This window comes from Aquarana catesbeiana, linkage group LG01 (assembly GCF_042186555.1).
Source record: "Aquarana catesbeiana isolate 2022-GZ linkage group LG01, ASM4218655v1, whole genome shotgun sequence".
Lineage (NCBI taxonomy): Eukaryota > Metazoa > Chordata > Amphibia > Anura > Ranidae > Aquarana > Aquarana catesbeiana.
Window position 1 is genome coordinate 127,439,670 of NC_133324.1, and position 23,932 is coordinate 127,463,601.

At 40.4% G+C, this 23,932-nt stretch overlaps 1 protein-coding gene across 1 annotated transcript in view; it reads right to left on the bottom strand.

Moving 5' to 3' along the window:
• The window catches only part of IPO11 (importin 11), a 677,548-nt gene that overhangs the window by 459,737 nt on the left and 193,879 nt on the right, over positions 1-23,932 (bottom strand). The window contains 4 exon segments of the mRNA XM_073623616.1: positions 3,909-4,014; positions 8,794-8,841; positions 12,852-12,942; positions 21,362-21,405. Of these exon segments, the coding sequence (XP_073479717.1) occupies positions 3,909-4,014; positions 8,794-8,841; positions 12,852-12,942; positions 21,362-21,405 (289 nt within the window).

A 23,932-nucleotide genomic window follows, 5' to 3' on the forward strand; every position in this document is an offset into this window, starting at 1 on the left:
GAGGCCCACAAATAAAAACAGAAGTTGAGAGTGCCTGCAGCTCAAAGAGCCACATGAAGGACTTTATGCCTCAAGCTGGAATCATGGAAAAAGTGGCACTGATTCCTAAAGTATAAGTTCATCTTTAGCAACATTTTACAAAAAGCCCCCTATGCAATTCCAGATCCCCTGAATAATATATTACTAGCACTTCTCATTTTCAAATGCTATTTCTGCTTGTCATTACATCTGCAGCAGTGGAGGTTCACCTCTCTATCCCCCTCTACCCTGAGCTCAGCCACTGCAGCTAGAGGAGGAGAGAGTGCATTGTGCATGCACGTAGTTTGAATATCCTGGAGCAGCTGCTAAGTAGCACACACTTGTATTGTCCAACCTGCAAACTGAAAGAAGCAATGGCTATAATAGATAATCGCAGACAACAAAATTCCTCTCACAAAAAATTTTCCAGGTGAAGGTTCTCGTCTGCCACCAAGCAAAGTATATCTTTCATGTGCTGTTACAGACCTAAAAAAAGTAGTAAAGTAGACTTTCTAGCTTTTAGCATTGTGGAAATAACCAATTTAGTGATGCCTCTCTCAGAATCTGGGTTCAGCAACTATGTCATCTAAGCCTGCAACTGCGGAACAGGGAAAATCATTACTAGAGACAGAAGATTTAAGCATTCTGGAGTCTATAGAGCATCTTCCCAGAGTCCTATCAGGTTGGAGTACTCCTTGCTGCAAATGCCAGTTATAGGTTGGGGTGGTTGCCATTTGTTTGTACTGTTGGTAATTGATGAGTTGAAGAACTGGATACCTTCACTGCCATTGTGCAATTATTGGGTGTCCAGTGCGTCCATATACCTTTAAGGAGGGGTGGGCTCCCTCCAAGCATACCTGCCCTTAATCTATCCATTATTATATATGTGCTCCAACTTTGGAGACTCTCAAATTATAAAGTTAGGATTGCAGTACACTGAGGTGTCATTACGTGGCCGCTGCAGCTTATGCATGTATTTTCAAATAAGTGCAAACTAAACTCCTTGGTTTGAACGTGAACTGTTAGACAGGACAATCCGGTTTGTTGCAGGATAGCTGGTAAGTGAGCTGGAAATTTTTGTTCTTTGTACCACATCTGCCTAGTTCTCTCCAGACCTTAAAGGATCAACAGAATTCCCTCAATATTGATCCCATAAAGCAAACAAGGAAGGAGTTTCAGAGGAGGAAAGGGTGCTCAGATTCCAAGGAGTTTTCAGAGAAATCACTGCTTCTGCTAGAGAATCCCGGTACCTTGGCTGGCCCACAGTTGTGGGAAACCGTTAAACCAGTGGATTTAGTTTTGCTTTAACGTTTAGCCTGAACTGTCTCCCAAAAGTCAAGGGATGTCATGAATAACACTGTCCCAGTTGCTTATGCTCTCAACCAAACTGTCAAGTCATCAAATAGCTGGGGTCATAACAGATCAGATGTACAGCACCATGGCAACTGCAGATCAAACAGAGGCTAAGATAGCAGCTTCCTGGGCTGTAAAGAATAGGAGTGTCCAAATTCCAACATCATCGCTCTGCAGCCAGTGTTCTTGTTATATCAGGGTAACAGTTACTATAGCTTGTATTAAGTTGCGGTAATTTTTCCACTACCAGTAGCAGTTGGCTGCTCAGGCACCAAATGTTCACTTGTGGGAGGCTTGGGAGACATATTTTCTGTCCAGCATAACATATGAATTAAAATGCTTAGGTAGTAAACGTGTAAGGGGCTGAGCCGGTGATGTAAGATGTCCGTTTGCATCTATTGGAAGTCTAATTTTAGGAGGTACCTGTCATATGCTACCTGGGAGCTAGCAGCCTTAAGTTGACAGCAGTTAGTCATCAACGCACAAGCTGCAGCCTCCATTGGTGATGTCCCACATTGTGGATTGTACAATTACATATGCTGTGGTTCTTTTGTGCACCAGCTCATAGTGCACTTTTAAATGTGAGTGGTTTTACTGATACAATTTTATTAAATGTCATAGTTTGTATGGAAAGCATTATGATGGTCTGTGTGCTTTATCTCTGAGTTTATATCAATGGAATTAGTGAAGATCATATGCAGAGGGAACGGATCTGGACTGGAGTTTAAGGCAGGGGTCTCAAACTGGTGGCCCTCCAGCTGTTGCAAAACTACAAGTCCCATGAGGCATTGCAAGGCTGACAGTTACAAGCATGACTCCCGCAGGCAGAGGCATGATGGGACTTGTAGTTCCGCAACAGCTGGAGGGCCGCCAGTTTGAGACCCCTGGTTTAAGGAATAAGGCCACAGATGACCCTTAAAGAAAAACAAGGAATCTGGTGATTAATCATAGAGAAGTGAACCTTTGTTGAAGCATAACACATGGATTATTTTACTTCTCAACTTCTTCACATGTATTGATCAGATGATGACTTAAATGAGGATTGATTTAAGTTGTTAATGACTTTCGTGCTTACTATAGCATTATAGCTTTTTTTTTTTTTTTTTTTTACACATACAGAGGTTATACAATTGTGGCGCTGGATCAATTCGGGTTGTGGTATTTTAGTACATCAGAGTGAAAAACACAATAAGTGTAGCGCTATTAAAATGAAAAAAACGTCCAATGTGAAAAAACGTTTTAAATTAATAGTTCAAATTGTAAATAATAAAGAAGAAGAGTCATCCGTATGCATGTAAGTAAGGAGTCTTCAGGAACTGAACACTTCAAGCAGATATGTATGGCATCTAAGATGTAAATAAACACACCACCACCCAAAAATGAAGAGGCTTACCAGATGGGATGGACCCAAAGGGCATACGCCGAATTGGGTCGGATAAGGCTTAGGTGGTGGGTGGCTCTGAACGGCTTGGAGAGACGCTGAGAGAAAAGTGGCGACAGTGGGGTCCTGTCGCCACTTTTCTCTCAGCGCTGTTTTCTTTGGATTTACATGTGAGTGTATATCTTTTTATTTCAATAAATTACATTTTTTATACGGATTCACACCATGTGGCCATTCCTTCCTTTTTCCATTTGTTAACATCATCGTTTGGCCTTCCAACATCACCCTGAGGGATACGATAACGCCTGGTTTGTTTCATCCACTTCGCCTCCCTTGGTTCTGGCACCGTTCAGAGGGATACAGCATCATGCGGGTCAATCCATAAGCATCGTCTCTCCAAGCCGTTCAGAGCCACCCACCACCTAAGCCTTATCCGACCCAATTCGGCATATGCCCTTTGGGTCCATCCCATCTGGTAAGCCTCTTCATTTTTGGGTGGTGGTGTGTTTATTTACATCTTAGATGCCATACATATCTGCTTGAAGTGTTCAGTTCCTGAAGACTCCTTACTTACATGCATACGGATGACTCTTCTTCTTTATTATTTACAATTTGAACTATTAATTTAAAACGTTTTTTCACATTGGATGTTTTTTTCATTTCAATAGCGCTACACTTATTGAGTTTTTCTCTTTTGTAATACCTTGTTGGTTGTGTTAGCTGCTTGTCCCCTTTCTTTTTTTTTAGGGCAGCGCAGAATTGCTTTGTATATAGTACATCAGAGTGGATGGTACACTCCCGGCAGCAACACAATTTTTATTTTAACTTTATTTGTACATGTTTACTAATTATTTCACAGTGGTGTCACAAGGGTTTTGATATTAAATATTTTAGGTTGGTAGTCTAGTTACCAAGAACCAAAAAATATCCACTATATGAGTTATAGCTGCACCCTGGTCACTTTGATCTCAAACGGTATTGTACGCTATTCTAGACCCATCGAATTGTATGAGAGGGGAGCAATATTCTACTTTACTGTACCATACACTGCACAAGGCTTCCAATGTAATATAAATCACAGATCACAAGAGAAATATAGCTAGAACATAACATAATGAAAGTGATTTCACATCACAGGAGGATACAATGTTCTCACCTATCATGGGTAATTTGCAGTTCTCCTAGCAGCTGATTTTTAAACCACTCATTGAAGTCCACACTGTCAAATAATTCATATGCGGCCAGTCCCACGGCATTGTAAACTGAAGGAAGATCAATGATAGGAATTAGTCACTGGTAACAGAAGAAAAAAGAGTCTACAACAATAAAATCAAATAACCTATTGAAATAAACACAAGGGCTTCAGCAAATCAGCAGAAGGACAGTAAATGTGCTTTGTGTTCCTTATTAAATGAGCTAGCATAGGGCTTACCTAACAACCCAGTTCAAAGAACCAAGAGGTGCTGACATGCTTAGGAACCAATAAGAAAACATCTTTAGAGTGAATCTGATTCCAATTTTAGTTTAGTAGGAAATGGTATAGCACCCCCATCAGGTTCTTAATGCTGTCTATGCCCTTGCTGGGGATATTCCTTCTCTCTATTTGTCCTAGTGACCACTGTCACTGAGAGTTAAAGTGATATCCAAAAAATAAGGCAACATTATCTCTTTTCTCTCCCTCTTTATTCCCTTTTTTCCCTATCCTTTTCCCCCTTCTTCCCTCCTTCTCTCTCTCTTTCCCTCCTCCCCCTTCCCCTCTCCGGCTTTCTCCACACTTTTTTTGTCTTACCCCACACCCCACCTTGCCCCAGTTGTTCACTCCATTCAACCTCACACTTTTTTACTTTTTTATTTTTGTTTCTTCTTACACAGACACCCAGCGCCTATCCTCCCTTATCTTGGGACCACCCCCCACCTACACATTTGTCTCCACACTTTGACCCCACCTGGGGGGTTCGTTGTGTTGGTCTCGCCTGTCGGATCATGTCCCCTCAGCTTCGGGACGGGGCATCCATGGTTGGCGTGGCACCTTGGGCCGCGTCGCCTTTGCGCAGACACTACTGTGAGTCTAGAGCTACTACCAATAACATGATATTCATGACTTACATATTTTTTTTCCCTTGCATTTTCCCACCATTCATTACCGCTATTTCCCCAACTCATAGGTACCACCTCGGTATCGCTCCTGATGAATGGCTTTAAGGCCCCGAAACGACGTAACGACGTAGAGCTCCAATCTACCGCTAGGTGTACACTACATGAACCCATATGCATATAACGTTCCTATATACTTGTATCCATTTATTTATATTTGTCATTTTTGATGCATTAGTTTTCGATTACACTTTTAATACCTAATATATACTACCTTAGAGCTGAGTGCCAACATATGCAGAGCCATGTGCCTAATTATGTATTGTATGAATTTTTGTAAAATTACTTATGTACTATTTATGCTCAATTATGTACTGTATGAATTTTTGTAAAACCTTTTTTTTTTTTTTTTCTCATTAATAAATTTCAATTTTTACCCAACTCATACCTCTGTTCCCATGTGCCTTGAAAAAGTCCCACACCTGTTCTCTCCATACTCCATTACTTAATTGGGATGGAGGAGGGGTTTTGAACGGCCCCTACACCCTCATGCAAAGTCCCACCCTGCTGTTCTCACTTTTACCATTATCACAAGAAAAAGAATAGATGAGGGAATCTTCTAATGGGGGCACACGTTCCAGTGACCAACATCTAAGAGAGGATTTCCCTCACGTTTGTGATTTCTCCTCATTTCTGTGTCTATGGGACAGAAAGTGAGGGAAAACGATGGCAAAAAAGCTTGTTTCACTATATCCAAATTATTTATACACTATGCCTTCATTTTAGATCTACTTTAAAGGATAGGTTTACTTTTTTCTTCTTCTCTAAATTCCAGCTCCCCTATGTACCAAGTAGAGATGGGCTTGGGCGTGATTGGGATCCTAGTCCCAACCCACCTGCCCGATCCCAGGAAGCCGACACTTTTAATCACAGGCAGTGAGACATTACCCGATCTTTGAAGCTGCGGACCGGGAAATGTCTCACTGCCTGTAAACAGCAGAGTGCAGTGACTGTCGACATCCTGGCGGTATCGGGTAGGTGGGATCCCAAACACGCCTGAGCCCATTCCTAGTACGAATATACCATTAATGCACCTCTGTTGCAGAAAAATAAAAGCTTTCTTTGATTTTTAGAACAAGACCTTACCTTAGCCCCTGGTGTGCTGCATAGAAAGTTTATGACTTCCTGGTATGTAGATTTGTGTTGTGAAAACTAGAAAAACTCAGGAAGCAGTTCACAAACTCTACCAGTGCACCAGTTCTACACTGACAAGCAACAAGCAAGGCAAATGCACACGTGGGAGAGATACCAAGGATGTCGTGCGGTGGTGGGTGGGGGGGTGCTAATGAGCTGGTGAACTGCTTCCTGTACCAATATATTATTAATGTACCTCTGTTGCAGAAAAATAAAAGCTCTCTGATTGTTTTAGAACAAGGTCTTACCCTAGTGTGTTCCATAGAAAGTTCATGACTTTCTGGTATGTAGATTTGGGTTGTGAAAACCAGTAAGACACAGGAAGCAGTTCATCAGCTAACATCACTAGTCCCCCCTCCGCATGGCAACCTCGGCATCTCTTCCACGCATGCATTTGCCTTGCTTGTCAATGTAGAACTGGTGAACTGGTTCCTTTGTGAACTGCTTCCTGTGTCTTACTGGTTTTCACAACCCAAATCTACATACCAGGAAGTCATGAGCTTTCTATGGAACACACCAGGGGCTTGTTCTAAAAGAAAATCAAAGAAAGCTTTTATTTTTCTGCAACAGAGGTACATTAATAATATATTGATGGATAGGGAAGCTGGAATTTAGCAAAAAAAAGTCTTTAAGTAGGAAACTAGAGAATCCCTCCATTTGCCTCACTAATGTGAAGATGCAGAACACTTATTATGTTATGTATGACTGCTAGTGCACTGAAAACTGTAGCAGTCAAAATCTCCAAAGACAAGCTCTTAAGACAGGGGAAAGACCTTAAAAATCCTTAAAGTATATGTAAAGCCAAAATGTTCTTCATAGTTTTGTATAGAGTGGTTCAGTGTTAAAAGCCCTGTCAAGTTTGTAATTTTTATCTTGTCTGCATAACTGCAGGACAGACACACAATCTCATAAAATGACTGGAAATCCAACATTTTACAGTTTTCACCAGAACATGAATAGCAGGGAAACTTGTTCTAGAGACAACTGGCGAAAAGAGGATTTCAGCTCACTCACTGCTTTGTCCCTAGAGCTGGAAATCTCCCTGATGGGACACAGAAAAACAGGGGTTGCTAACCTACTCAAAAAAATGTAATTAGATATACTAAACATCCATGTAATTGGAAGATAATCAATTAAAAAAAATAGATGGGTTTAGAGTACATGGGTGATTTCTTTCTGGCAGTAAGATACATGAAATAAAGATGAATGCAAAAAGTAACACATATTAATGTAGGAAAAGCCTATTGTTGACCTGGCTTAACCCGCTAGTCTAATGTTCCTTCCGATTATAAAACACACACTTTGATTTATAACAGAAGACATTAGGATAGTAATTTCTTCTTTATGAGTCACACTAGAGAGATCCAATATAGAGGTGTTTTCCAGTCAAATAAACATTACTAAGAATTGGGAATATGCTGTCACTAATGTAGAAATGTTCCTGGGCAGTGATCCTGCTTTAAATGACAGTTTCTCAGAGGCATGCATGCCATTGCGTATTAAGGTGTCTAAGTGAATTAACACTGTGACTTTTTGAGAAAGCAAGCTCATAGAGATAAAGCCAACGTTCAAAACAATATTTAGTAGTGCTGGTGCTCTGTGGGAGTGGGACAATCTGAAAAGCTAGTTGAGCGTGTAGGTGTAACAAATCAGTCAGTCAACTGCACCACTGCAACTTTGCTAAAGTTGTAAAGTCAACTCAACCATTCATTCTGAGCTTCATGTAATTTGCAGATTCTCCTCCAATTGTGATGCAAACCAACCCCCCCCCCCCCCCCTCAAATAAAGAGGGTGCAGCTTTGAACCTAGGAGCACCTTATTTGCGTTTTCTTAGAATTAGGGCAATTTAGAGAAATCACAAAGACTTAAGGAGATCCAGAAGTGAACACAGGATAAAATTATATCCATTCAGCAGAATGTTGGCTTTTGGTTAATAATAAAACATGAAACAATCATTTTAGCATTGTATGCTAAACCAAGCAATGCATCTTTCCCCTGCCTATGTTGCATAAATGGTGTTTTGTTTATACTTGCTACACTTAGCAGATGTTCCTACAGGCCTTGTAAGCTTCAGTATAAGAAACAGCAATGTGTACAGCAAGCTTATATGGAGTACTGTACTTGTAGACCATTGACACTTTCTCCAGCTTTCTCACTAAAAGTCCATACCTTGCTACATACATAGAGCTGGAGTCTGCAGGAGCCAGGCACTGCACCCACTGATAAGGCTGTAACACTTTGCAGGCTAATTTGCAAAAAATGAAAATAATAAATGCACATTTTTTTGCTGAAAATATATGTATATTTATTATTTTTTGTAAAAGATGGACTTAGACTTTAGGGCGCAGCTCACATCTATGCATCTAAGTGTGGTGTGTTCAAAAACTTCTGCTTGCTGCTTTATTTTAAAACAGCAAGACCGTTCATGAAAATAATGACTAGTGCCACAAGTATAATGCATGAAAAACATACCTCGAAAAAAAAAAAAAAAAAAACACAGATCTGAATGGACCCAGACACTTATGACTGTAACAATCCATATCAATCTCTGTATCACATCATAATCAGAACAAGATGCTTATTTATAGCTGCAAGAGAAGAGACAAAATATACAAAATATACACTTTTGCCCCCCAAAAGCCAATAAGGCTTCACCTTTTATTATATGGAAAACAAATGTAAATAAACTGTCTGGTTGACTGGACATCAGCTTTAGTGGACTAACAGGTTTGGTTTACTTTCCCGTTACATACCAGTTTCTTTAATTAATAGAGCATTCAAATCTTCTATTGGAGTTGGACCTGAAACACAGAACACAATTCTCCATTGGCAAAATTACTAGTTTTGAAAAAAACAATATGCTGCAAAGTAGAGAGGACTAGCATTCCATAGGAAGGTTTTAAGGGGTTATGATGTGGAAGAGTTAAGTGACATTTGCAATGAAATTCTGAAGTACCTCCAACATTTGTTTTGCCCCTTATAAAGCTATAAGCTATAAGGACTTTTGACTGGCCTTTCCTTCATTTACTGTTGCAAAAAAATTTCTTTGCAATGGTAAGCAGAGAGAACTTTGTTGACACTGAAGGCTAGACACTGCGCTGTGCATTTTATGAATTAGATGCAATATGAAGATTTTTGAGCAGGGTCATGACCACACATTTATCGAAATTCACCTGGTCCCTGCTGAATTTTGATAAGAGTATGGCCAGCTTTTGTCTTATTGACTGAGGATGATCCTTGAAAAGAATGCATTCCATAGATTACGCTATTTTCTTTCCTTCAACCACAGTTTGAAGGAAAGAAAATTGCTTGAGTCCCCTGTCAACACAGTCAGTATTGATAGGGGAATCCCTCCTGCTGCGCTATTGTATTTTGACAGTGGGAGGTTTCCCTGTCATGAAAATATAATGATCACTGCTGGCGGCTATTGTTACTGGCAGTGATCGCACAAGAAAAAAACAACAGGCTGGTTGTACTGAAGTCAATCGATAGATCAACTTCAATACAACCAGCCTGCCCATAAATTTTAATCTATCTATGGCCAGCCTTACAGTAAGTGGTCGTCTGACTCATGCTGATAACACATGCTGTCCACATTCCTTTTATTTACAGGGCTTTGCTACGTGATATTGCTGTAAATACTCAGGAGACAACAAGCGCTGTCAGCATGAGATCAAGCATTTGCCAGAACCACCATTTTCAGATTTCAGGTGACCTTTCACCTCTTCCTCCCCGGGTCGAAAGACATCATTAGTAAGTAAAAATAAATAATGAAACAAATATAAATCTGCTATAGGTTAGCTTACATATTTATGATCAATTAAGAAATTTGGATGCTTGTATAAGTCCATTTATAACAGATTCTCTTCAACTCTCTTCCACAGATTTATCTAGTAGTGCCGCATACAAATAACATGACATGAAAAAGCAAAACCAAATTATAACTTTCATCATAGCTTTCCAAATTATTTACACGTAAAATAAAGAAAGGTGTTGATTGCATAAGTATTCACCCTGTTTGCTGCAAATCATAGAACAAGAATTGCCTTCAGTCACATAACCAGTTGATTAAGAGTCCACCTGTGTGCATTTAAAGTTCTAATGATCTTGAAATACATACTCTTTTTTTTTTTCCCTAGAAGGCCCAGAATGTGATAAAGAATATATCTAAACAGACAGTATCATGATAATCAAGAGACTATCAAAAAAAGTCTAGGATGCAGTTGAAGAAGCATCGAGCAGGAATCGGTTTAAAACCCCTTAAAGCGGTATTAAACCCAAAACCAAAAATTACTTTATTGCAGCTTACCAATCAGATGTGGTGGCTGCATTTGTTTTTTTGGTTTTTTTTAGGCTTATTCCCCTTGTTTTCTCCTGGTGCCCCTGCAGGGAGAAGATGCAGAGATCGGAACCATGTATGGCTGAGCCAAAATGTAAACAACAAAAGAAAAAAAAGTCTAAAAAAAGAAAACTAATATAGCTATCACATTTAAGAACTGGTAAGCTGTAATATAATAAATGTTTGCCTTTGGGTTTAGTACCAAATTAAACTCTCAACGTCCCCTAAAGCACATTTAATCTTACATTAAAAAATGGAAATAATAGGACACAATGGATACTGCTTACAGAAGATTGTGCAATAAAATCTAGTGATTGGGTAAGGAGTGCATTGTTTATAAACAAAAACAAAAATACCTTGCGCTAACTCAAAAACGTATTAATCAAAAACATGTAAGCCGCTGACACTGCAAATAGAGATTTTGCTGAAAACTGTAAGTATATAAAGTGGGTGCAGCGTTATAAATACAAAGTGATTCAAGAAAAAAGTGAACAATTATGAATAGTATTGTATAAACAATAAGTGTCCATCATGAATAAATCAAACAGTCCATCTTAATAGAGAAACACTAATAATCACCACGTGATTGATTTGTTCTTCTTAAATGTAAGTGTGTTTCTTTTTAATAAATTTTACATATTTACAGAATTAGGCCCCTTTCACACGAGGCGGGCTCCGTTTCTCCGCCTCGGTCCGCCGGCTCAGCGGGAGATCAGTCCGTTGATCTCCGCTGAGCCGGCGGATGACAGGTCCCTCTCTGCTCACTGAGCGGGGAGGGGCTTGTCAGGCGCCGCTGCCGCCTATGGAGGGATCGGACGAAAACGGACAGCGTGTCCGTTTTCGTCAGATCTCACCCGATCTGATCCGCCAGCGACGGATCTGGACGTAGAGCCATACGTCTGCTTTTAGCGGATCGGACGGGGTCGGATGTCAGCGGACATGTCTCCGCTGACATCCGACGCTCCATAGGCTAACATGGATCGCCCGTTCAGGTCCGCCGTCAAAACTGACAGGCGGACCTGAACGGTCTGATCGTGTGAAAGGGGCCTTACACTATGAGGCCCCTTTCTTTCCTATGTGGGGTTGGTCCAAAGACGTCTCTAACCTCTACACAGAAAAGACATCCTGCTGAGGCATCCCTAGGACTCCAGTGTACCGTTGGGATCTCCCCATCATCCGCCAGGGGGCAACTTTTAAGCTTTTTTGACTCATACAGCATACGCTGTTTTGGGTCCCAACTGTTTGGTAAGCCTCCATTTCATACGGGTGGTGGTATCTGCACATCTTTATCTGTTGCATCAAACCCCGGAGAAGGTCACCAAGACTGTTTATATAATTTATTTCCATTTTTGGATTTTCTCCTGATTGGCAAGGTTGCCACCAGACCTATAAAGCTTATATAGCATCAACCATCTTTATGCCCAACATTCATGATCTGCTTCCATCATTCGGGGGACTATTTTGACCTTTTATGTTCACTATACACTCACGTGGTGATTATTAGTGTTTCTCTATTAAGATGGACTGTTTGATTTATTCATGATGGACACTTATTGTTTATACAATAACTATTCATAATTGTTCACTTTTTTCTGGAATCACTTTGTATTTATAGCGCTGCACCCACTTTATATACTTAAGGAGTGCATTGTTCCCAAAGGGTTGGTAGCTGTGAAAGAATAAAAAATTCATGGAACCCCTTGTAACCTTGATGGTCCACAAAGCTGGACTTTATAGAAAACCAAACTATAAGTCAGGACCCAGACTGGGTCATGGACCTGTTTTGATGAGTTCTCCCTTGAATGTGTAGCCTAGTTAGTCATTGTTATTTGACACAGTATGACTTTACTGACATTTTGGTAATAGATATTTTTCTTGTGTTCTGGTACAGTAAGAATTTTTCTATTTGAGTCCTCAGATTAAAATTTTATGATAGAGGGATGAAAAGAAATCCATTTTGGTGGCAAACAGGTGCCCCTCTCTGCCATTGGCTGGCAGTGTTGATCGGGAGTGGGTCGGCTGCTGGTTTTCCAGTATGTATGGCCAACAGAAGCCAGCCAAAGGGCCAGCTTCTGACGAACAGACCGACTTACACACGGGCCGGATGTGGGATGTTTTTTTTTTTGAACCAGCCGATGTCTCCCCAGCTTTAAAGTCTAAAAACTGGCAACAAAACTATGTATAGTTTGGTCAGGTCTGAACTGGCTGAAATTCGATTTGTGGGTGGCCCTGTCACTACCCTCCCACCCTATATCCTTAGATTGAAAAATGGAAATAGCCAGGCAAAAAATTGTCAGCCCAACAGTGGCTACTGATGCTGGCTGTAATAACACAATAGCAGCAGAGTTTCTTCCATGTGTGCTATATAGTGTGGATGGAGCAATGTTACACCTTTTTCTAAAAAAGCCTGTGTATAGCCAGCTTTATTGGGTAAAAAAATGAGTACATTGCATGAGAGGGAAAGGCTCTTACCTTGAAGAGTATGAACCATGTCTAAGAGTACAGGCATCAGAGTCTGGCTATATTCATGAAAGATGTCGATAAACAGCACCTCTGAACACGGCTGCAGAAAGAGAAAAAAATAATTAGAATGCATCTTATTTGCAGGTTTTTCCTGTCAACACTGGATAAGTAAAAAAAAACAATAGTTTCTATAAAGTTAAAGTGACTGTGACGGATCCGTCCCAGCAGCCCGCTTGAGTTCTTCCGTCAGTATACCGCTTCCTCCAGTCTGGATATAGATACCAGATATTATAGCTGACCATACAAGAATAGCCGACAAATAGCTTGCATGAAGACTGAAACAGTTTATTGAACAAACTCACACAAAATATATACCCCCACCAGGTCAGGTGAGCCTAATTAGAGCATTGTATGCAGATGAAATTGTATACAGAAATATAAATAACATAACTAAGAACAACCAACACAAGCAGTATACTACTTCCCCACTAGCAACTAAGAGCCGACAGTGATTTCATTAACTTGAGCTAATTAAATTATTATTATTATTATTATTATACGAGATTTATATAGCGCCAACAGTTTACGCAGCGCTTTACAATGTATAAGGGGGACAACACAATTACAGTACAGTTCAATACAAAATAGTTACTTAACCGCTTCCCAACCGCCTCACGCAGATATACTGCAGCAGAAGGGCACGCACAGGTGGATTGCGGGTGCGTGCGCCCCGCCGGGAGCTCCGTGACCGTGGTCGCGGGTCCCGCGGAGCGATCGTCTCACGGTGAGGAAGCACAGGGAGATGCTAATGTAAACAAGCATCTCCCGTTCTGCCGAATGACACTCTCAGTGATCACAGCTCCCTGTAATCGGGAGCGGTGATCAGTGTCGTGTCACACATAGCCCCTCCATCCACAGTTAGAATCACTCCCTAGGACACACTTAACCCCTACAGTGCCACCTAGTGGTTAACCCCTTCACTGCCAGTCACATTTATACAGTAATCAATGCATTTTTAATCGCATCAATCGCTGTATAAATGTGAATGGTCCCAAAATCGCACCAAAATTGTCCGACGTGTGACGCCATAATGTCGCAGTCACAATAAAAATCGATGATCACCGCCATTAGTAGTAAAAAAAAAAATATCAATAAAAATGCCATCAAACTATCCCGTTTTGTAGACGCTATAACTTTTGCACAAACCAATCAATAAACGCTTATTGCAATTTTTTTTACCAAAACCATGTAGAAGAAAACGTAGCGGCCTAAACTGAGGAAAAAAAATGTTTTTTTATATATATTTTTGGGGGATATTTATTATAGCAAAAAGTAAAAAATGCGTCTTTTCAAAATTGTCGCTATTTTTTTGTTTATAGCGCAAAAAATAAAAACCACAGAGAGATCAAATACCACCAAAAGAAAGCACTATTTGTGGAGAAAAAAAGACGTCAATTTTGTTTGGGAGCCACGTCGCATGACCGCACAATTGTCAGTTAAAGCGACGCAGTGCCGAATCGCAAAAAGTGTTCTGGTCTTTGGCCAGCCAAATGGTCCGGGGCTTAAATGGCTAAACCAGCCTAGGTGACTCAATGCCCACCCAGACCATGTTATGATTAATCAGACAATAGGTGACCCTATTAACAATTAACCATGGGACAGACATGCTTAGCAGAAACCACATAATACCTTAATAAACAGACAATAGTAGGAGACTACCAATAACAAACTGTTTGGCTGCTACATTGGGTACAATACACATTATTTGACGTATAAACACATAGATGAGCAGACAGGCAGAACAATTAACAATGGGAGAAGGCATACTTAATAAAATAACACATATTATGGCAGGCGACCCCAGTGGTTTGAGCTGAATACATTAACATCTACAGTCATTGTTGGTTTGAGTCATAGAGGCCCCAAATATTAATATGGAACCTTCAGTCCCCAGAGTCTGTAGGAAGGCCACCATATTCCCTCTGCCCATTAACCTGTACAAGATTAATATTACCTCTTTCCATCCATTCCAGAAGGGAAGTTTTATTGTCCTTATTCGGAGAATTAATCTAAACCACGCTCTCAGCGTCCATTAAGTAGCGGTCCATCATTTTCTCGGTCACCCTGTGCCTCTAATAGACACAGAGTGAATTACACATAAGAGAGGCCTGTGGAGCTGAACAAGGAGTTTCCCGACCTCTCTAAAGTAAGCTGGGGTTTTCTTTATTTCTACCTCCCTTCTTTCCCTCCACCTTCTTCTTCTACATGAAATTTAAACCCAATACTTGTTGGGTTGTTTTAGCACTCCATTAAGTTTTGATATTGATAAGCTCAGGAAATGGTACAAAAGTTCCCTACTATGTCTTATCCACTATCCCCTCTTGACCCCTCCCTTCCCTTCCCTTAACGTACCTCTTCATACCATACTCAGGTTTTTGTAAGTTACTGCACATGGTTACGATTTTTAAAAACTGATTAGAACTAAATGTTGCTAAGTTAACTACACGCTTAATATTGTTTGATATTACCTACTGGGCCTTCTTTGCCCAGCGGGCTAACCTAAGAACATCCCATGAATACTGTATGCTCATGTACACTACTAGACCATGTAATACCTTGTTAATTATACCTGAGGTATTTGGAAATTTGTCAGAGCATATCTGAATGTAGATCTATGATTACCTGCTACTCCTGTTATCTAAAAATTTTTTCAATAAAAATATTGGAAAATAAAGTAAGCTGGGTTCCATGAGCTCCCCCCCCAAAAGTAACTCCCGTCACAGTGGCATTAAAGTCTATTTTTTCCTAAAACGGATAATAAAATAATTTACATGCATTTGCTGTTTTTTCCGAAAAAAAAAAAAATATCCTCTACTGCGTTTACTTTTGAAAGTTTCCCCCCGGTTGCGATGACACACTCCCCGTTTTCTATATATTCCCCTGCCGCCGAGACCAATAAAGTCCTCTTCACGTGCCTTTCCTGCTATGTTCTTCTACTGTAGTGCCTCGCTCCAAGCAGTGAACATACAGGGACCATGAGAGGGACATAGAGCCGCTCTCAATCCCCTCTTGGGAGGAGGAAAGGTGGGGCTCTTGCTAATTGTGTCCCTCCTGCGCTGCCCATGTGTATGGCCCTTACACAGCTGCAAATACATCTATAGTACAGAGTATCACATGTTTAAACTGAGAAAATGTACAATTTAAAGAAAAAATGAGATAATTCTGAAATTGATGGAGGCAACATGTGTCAAAAAAGTTGGGACAGGGCAACAAAATGCTGGCAACATAAGTGGTACTAACAAGAAAGAGCTGGAAGAACATTTTGAAACGAATTAGCAAGATGTCAGTAACATGATTGGGTATAAGAAGAGCATCTTATCAATTCAGAGTGTCTCACAAGATGGGCAGAGATTCACCAATCTGTGAAAAGCTGTGTCTAAAAATTGTTAAACAATTTCAGAATAATGCTCCTCAATGTATAATTGCAATGACTTTAAATAGATCATAATCTACAGTACATAAAATCATCAAAAGATTCAGAGAATCTGGAGAGATCTATGTGCAAAGGACAAGGCCAAAACGCAATACTGGACGCTCGTGATCTTCAGGCCCTCAGACGGCACTACATTACAAACTGGCATAATTCTATGATGGACATCACTGCATGGGTTCAGGGATACTTCCAAAAATCACTGTCTGTGAACACAGTTTGCGGTGCCAACCAAAAATGCAAGGTATAGCTCTATCATGCAAAGAAAAAGCAGTATATGAACATGAAAGAAATACAAATGTGTCTGCGCTAGAATTCCAATATCTAATAAGTGATTACAGTGAGTGTTAAATAGGTAAAGTAATACAAAAAATAAAAATTAAAAAATATTTTTAAATTAAAAATTAAAAACTGCACTTAAGCTGATCAATACAAATCAGAATTATCTCTTGGTGATTCAACCTTATAATACTAAAAGTGCGAAGTGCAATCTAAAATCCACAATATAAGTGCCAAATCAATAGTGAAATTTTCATAAAAGTCCTTATAGTACAAAGGTGCACATCCAAAGAAATATAAATATAAGGTGCTCAAAATTAGTGTCCATAATAGTGAAGCTCATCCATCTTGTTCCTCCAAAAGTGTACCATAAAGCATGCCTTAGTGTCTTTCCGTGATCCCCCAAAAGCATATGCGCTCACCTTACAGTGTGTGACACAGTAATTAAACTCTGTCAAACATGCTTTGGAGCAACTCCTGTGCTCAAAGGAATCAACTTTGTAGACCTCCAATGCTCCCAGTCATGATATAATATGCAAGAAAAAAGGAAACTCCATAGCGCAATATTGTAGGATAATGAAGGATCTTTTATTGTAAACAGAAACTCTCCCCTCATAGGGGTACTCACATGTAGTGGGTGCGTAGGTGCACCATCCCATACAAGCATTGACAAAAACAGGCCGTCCGTAAGGTATAGCGTGCGGTGCGGTGTATGCCACAATCTCTCTCTCTCTCTCTCTGCTGACAGCTCTGTCCAGGCCCCTCCCCTACGCGTGTTCGGCACCGGGATCACGTGCCTTCATCAGGGGGATTTCCCTATTTACCTATTTAACACTCACTGTAATCACTTATTAGATATTGGAATTCTAGCGCAGACACATTTGTATTTCTTTGATATTAATTGCACGGTTGTGGAACGTGATTAGTGTTTGCAGCTGTTTTTTCACTTGGATTCTTTTCACTTGGATTTTATATCGTTATTTGATAAGGCATTAACCCGTATGTGGCTCGCAAGGCTCATCTAGATTTTTAGTATATGAACATGACCCAGGACCGTTACTATCTTCTCTGGGCCAAAGCTCATATAAAATGGTCTATTGCTATTGTTCTGTGGTTAGACAAATTGAAATTTGACATTCTTTTTGCCAACCATCAGTACCGCGTCCTCCAGACTAAAGAGGAGAGGGACCTTCTGGTTTGTTATCAGTGCTCAGTTCAAAAGCCTGCATCTCTGATGTTATGGGAGTGAATTTGTTTGCAAACACCTTTGCATCGGGGCAGGTACATGAGTTTTATGAGAAAATGTTACAGAAAATGTTGAAACCATTTTTCTAGTGGTTATACAGATTGTTTTCCACTTGTTCCAATAATTCCATAAATCCATTTTAAGATATTAAGATGTTACAGATTACAACGTCCCCCGAAGTTATACAACAGTGTTATCTTTATTAAATCTGAAAAGGGTAAATCTTGCATAGCATAGGAACATCTACTTGAATCTGAGGGGGTGTTCGCAGCCTATAAAAATAACAATTCTTCAAATATACTTTCCGACAGGTACTACTGTTCACAGCTAATATTATTTAAAGCAGTTCTTCACTCACTTTTAAATGTATGCTCATGCTAAGGGCCAACCACAGTTTTTTAATAGGATATTAGGATGTTTTAATATTCTCCAAAAGTACCTTTTTTGTGCGTGTTTACCTGCACATCCGGTTGCGGCTGACTAGGCGAGTGACCTAATTAAGCTATCCCGTTGACTCCTGGGATAGCTACATCATTGATCCCAGGAGTCTTTAGGCAGCCTGTTATCAACAATGTGCGTGAGCAGCATAGAGACCAGGAGGTGCGAGACCAGGAGGTGTATGCTAGCTTCACAAAGTCCCAGAATTGAACTGGTGCCAGCTTCAGATGCTCAAGATTGTAATGGCTGCCACCAAAATGTATGCAGGGAGAATAAACTGCAGATTTTGCAGGTAAACATTAAATGAACATGTAAGACAATACCTAATGTAGATGAAGTGCTTAGTAAGAATCACAAGGATTTTTTTTTTAAATTTGGGTTTGACGTCTGTAGCTCCTCTTCACTATACCACAGAAATGGAGTCTTTAAAATGAAAATGTCTTCTAATGGTATATTATAACAGGGAAAGACATGTACATGGAGTACAGACTTTTTCATATTGCTACTCAAAGTATGCCTGTCATGAGAGTAAGGGCTGCCATTGCAGACAGCTAACTGAAAATGCTAGCAGTCTGGTTGCCTTGCTTACTGACCCCATTAATTCCTGTGTTACTGACCTTAAACAGTTATATAAATAAGGAGAGTTCTTATCTGTATGCCTATTCTGAATTTACAGTTTTTCTCACCAGTATGGGGGAGGAGGTTTTTTTCCCTTTAAAATTGATTAGGCTCGTCTGTTGCTAAATGGTTAGCACTGAGGATTTGCAATTCATCGCATTCATTTTTTACAAGCAGGATAAAGAAAACACAGCAATCCACATCAGCTTTCAGCTTAAAGTGGAGTTCCACCCACTTTTACAACTCTTCAGCATCCCTCACTAAACTGTGCACTGTAAACGAATTGGATATATTTTTTTTTTTCTCAGCACCTATTGTATATCTGCTGTATTCATTTTTCACTTCCTCCTCCCTGGCCGTGGCCCATCACATCATTTCCTGTTTGCAATGCCTTCTGGGAAGGGGCGGCAACTTCCTCTGACACTGCCATTGCTATTGAAACCTGACCTGAAACCTATTACACTGCTTGTGCTGCACTGAGCATGTGCGAGATCTGCAAGGATGAGATCCAGGAAGAAATACAGTCTGGCTTCAGATGCCCACACTTAAGATGGCCACAGCCTGCTGTAAGTCTATAAAATAACAAACTACTGCTATAAACTAACAAAACAGACCTTAGTTTACAGACTAACTTTACTAGAATACATTAAGCTTGTGTATTACAGGGGTATTTTTATTTAAAAAGTATAATTTTGGCCGGAACACCACTTTAATAAAACTTTGAATCCCTGCTTGTGACACAAGGTCTCTGTGTTCAAGACCAAGGACAGCAACCACTATAGACCTAAGCAAACATTGATCATCTGATTCAAAGCATGGGCACATCCAAATAAAATGATAGTAATCACTAAAGCAGTGGAGAAATTAGGTACTCAAGTTTGAACTTTACAGAGGAAACTTCAGGCAAAACATATACATTTCTGAGAATACACCTTCAGCATGTCAAAAGAGCAGTTACCATATTAAGCAACTTCATAGTTAAGAATCTGCATTTAAAAATAAGGCTGTTCTAGCAGTCCCCGCTCTGAATGTGGCCATTTTAACTGTGGGCAAGCAAGGCCATTACTGCTCTATTCTGGGTATTCTGTCTGTTTCTCTGTCCTGCATTCAATGTTAAATATTGCAAATGCAAGCCAAGGACACATCGCAGCTGCCCCTATTCACTAAGCACAGCACAGCCCTTTGTGTGCATGTTGCTATAGCAGTTCACTGCTATTGCTATAGTATCTTTTACACAAAGGGCTGGAAGCGCATGCACGCTAAGGACACAGTGCACCCACGCCTGTGCACCAAAGTCTCAGTGTTTCCAGCCTTTGGTGTACATGTTGCCATAGAAGCAGCAGTCTGCTGCTGCAGATATAGTAACTTTTACACAAAGGGTTCTGGAAAGCCACATGCATCACCAACCCCCCTCACCACCACCACCACCCATCTCCGCCTTCCCCCAGCCCTCCTCCCCTCACAACTAACCTCATGATTAAAAAAAAAAAAGGCCCAAAAACTCCTGGGATTTGTGGCAATAATATCCCAGGAGTCAGTCATTTGACTATAAGCCAGGCAGAAACTAGTTAAATCAAAGGGCAAATTTAGTAACAAGATATATTGCTAATTCCTATGATTGTGTAAGTATGCATTCTTTTAAACCATACCTTGTTTTTCTTAGTAATGGTCAAGCTATTTGTAACCACATTTGAGTCTGAACTGTTTCTTTATGGAGTTCAAATCCTTCCACTTAAAACACTGACTATCTGCAGATTACATAAGCCTGAATTTACTGTCAGAATTCTATGAAACATAATACTGATTGAGCTGCATAAAGCAGTAGTTGCACTTAGGTTTATGTGTCAGCCAGGGGGAGGGAGGGAGAGAGAGGGAGAGAGGGAGAGAGAGAGGGAGGGAGAGAGAGAGGGAGAGAGAGAGGGAGGGAGTGAGGGAGAGAGAGAGAGGGGGGAGAGAGAGAGAGAGAGAGGGAGAGAGGGAGGGAGTGAGGGAGAGAGAGAGGGAGAGAGAGAGGTGGGGAGAGAGAGAGAGAGAGAGAGAGAGAGAGAGAGAGAGAGAGAGAGAGAGAAGGGGGGGAGAGAGAGAGAGTGAGAGAGAGAGAGAAGGAAATGAAAACATGTACAGAAAGGGAAAATAAAAAAATATATATATTTATTTCATATATATATATATATATATATATATATATATATATATATATATATATATAAATATACGGTATATCTCAAAAATGAAAAATCCATGTAAAACTTTAAAGAAAGTATTGTGAAAAGGTCACTTTATTGGATAACAGATGAGAATAAAGAGAGATGACATTCTAAAGAAAAGACCCTAAGGACCTAAACCATGTAACTCTGTAACATTTTCCTGTTTAAACGCATGAGTAACAATGATACCTATTTTGAGAACTCAAAGAAAGGCCAAAGCTGAATAATTTAGAAAACATACCCTCAGACTGTATTTCCACGAGTCCCCGCCGCTCTCCTCCACTGCTACAAAACAAAAAACACACACTATTAATCATATTTGCTGTAAAATTGTCTTTTTGTTTATCAACTCATGGGTCAGTCCACCCAAAAAGGGTATTCCTGCTAGGAGTGAAGAAACCATTGAATTTTGGGACTGCCTGGCTGAATACAAATTGCTTGGATTGCATAGATTACAATGTGTGTGCTGAGCTTAATATATACAGTGTCTCACAAAAGTGAGTACACCCCTCACATTTTTGTAAATATTATATTTTTTCATGTGACAACACTGAAGAAATTACACTTTGCTACAATGTAAAGTAGTAAGTATACAGCTTGTATAACAGTGTAAATTTGCTGTCCCCTAAAAATAACTCAACACACAGCCATTAATGTCTAAACCGCTGGCAACAAAAGTGAGTACACTCCTAAATGAAAATGTCCAAATTGGGCCCAATTAGCCATTTTCCCTCCCTGGTGTCATGTGACTCTTTCGTGTTACAAGGTCTCAGGTGTGAATGGGGAGCAGGTGTGTTAAATTTGGTGTTATCGCTCTCACCCTCTCATACTGGTCACTGGAAGTTCAACATGGCACCTCATGGCAAAGAACTCTCTGAGGATCTGAAAAAAAGAATTGTTGCTCTACATAAAGATGGCCTAGGCTATAAGAAGATTGTCAAAACCCTGAAACTGAGCTGCAGCATGGTGGCCAAGACCATACTGCAGTTTAACAGGACATATTCCACTCAGAACTGGCCTCGCCATGGTCGACCAAAGAAGTTGAGTGCACATGCTCAGCGTCATATCCAGAGGTTGTCTTTGGGAAATAGACTTATGAGTGCTGCCAGCATTGTTGCAGAGGTTGAAGGGGTGCGGGTTCAGCCTGTCAGTGCTCAGACCATACGCCGCACACTACATCAAATTGGTCTGGTGGTGGGAGTGTCATGGTCTGGGGCTACATGAGTGCTGCCAGCCCTAGGGAACTACAGCTCATTGAGGGAACCATGAATGCCAACATATACCGTGATATACTGAAGCAGAGCATGATACCCTCCCTTTGGAGACTGGGCTGCAGGGCAGTATTCCAACATGAATGATAACGACCCCAAACACACCTCCAAGATGACCACTGCCTTGCTAAAGAAGCTGAGAGTAAAGGTGATGGACTGGCCAAGCATGTCTCCAGACCTAAACCCTATTGAGCATCTGTGGGGCATCCTCAAACAGAAGGTGGAGGAGCGCAAGGTCTCTAACATCCACCAGCTATGTGATGTCTTCATAGAGGAGTGGAAGAGGACTCCAGTGGCAACCTGTGAAGCTCTGATGAACTCCATGTCCAAGAGGGTTAAGGCAGTGCTGGAAAATAATGGTGGCCACACAAAATATTGACACTTTGGTCCCAATTTGGACATTTTCACTTAGGGGTGTACGCACTTTTGTTGCCAGCGGTTTAAACATTAATGGCTGTGTGTTGAGTTTTTTGAGGGGACAGCAAATTTAGACTGTTATACAGTAAAAAAGTAAATGTATTTCTACAGGTGCTATTGACATGAAATTTTCACCACATGTCGGTAACAACCCATGCATACAAAGAAACCAAAAAAAGTTATGTGTAATAAAATGGAATGACGCAGGGAAAAGGTATTGAACATGCCAACTGAAATGTATTTAATACTTAGTACAAAATCCTTTGTTGCTAATGACCGCTTCTAGGTGCCTTCTGTATGGAGAAACTAGTCGCATGCATTGCTCTGGTGTAATTTTGGCCCATTCTTCCACACAGTCTTCAAATCTTGAAGGTTCCATGGGCCTCTTCTATGAACTCTGATCTTTAATTCTTTCCATAGATTTTCTATTGGATTCAAATCAGGTGATTGACTGGGCCATTCTAGCAGCTTTATTTTCTTTCTTTGAAACCAATCGAGTTTCCTTGGCTTTGTATTTGGGATCAGTGCCTTGCTGAAATTTCCACATTTGTTTAATCTTCATCATGCTGGTAGATGGCAGCAGATTTTTATCACAAATGTCTTAGTACATTTTTCCATTCATCCTTCCATCAATGATATGAAGTTTGCCAGTACCGCAAGGCTGAAAAACAGCCCCACATCATGATGTTCTCACCTCCAAACTTCACTGTTGATATTGGGGTGTTTTTAAGGTGATTTGCAGTGCCATTCGACCTCCAAAACATGGTGTGTATTATGGCATCCAAAGAGTTCAATTTTGGTCTCATCTGACCAGACTATATTTTCCCAGTATTTCACAGGCTTGTCTAATTGTTGTGCAGCAAACTTTAAACAAGCTTCAACATGCTTTTCTTCAACAATGGAGTCTTGCGTGGTGAGCGTGCATACAGGCCATGGTGTTTGAGCACATTACTTATTGTTTTCTTTGAAACAATTGTGCCTGCTAATTCCAGGTCTTTCTGAAGCTCTCCACAAGTGGTCCTTGAAACTTGGACAACCCCTGATAATTCTTTTCACTCCTCTATCAGCAATCTTGCAAGGAGCACCTGGTCGTGGCCGGTTTATGGTGAAATTATGTTCTTTTC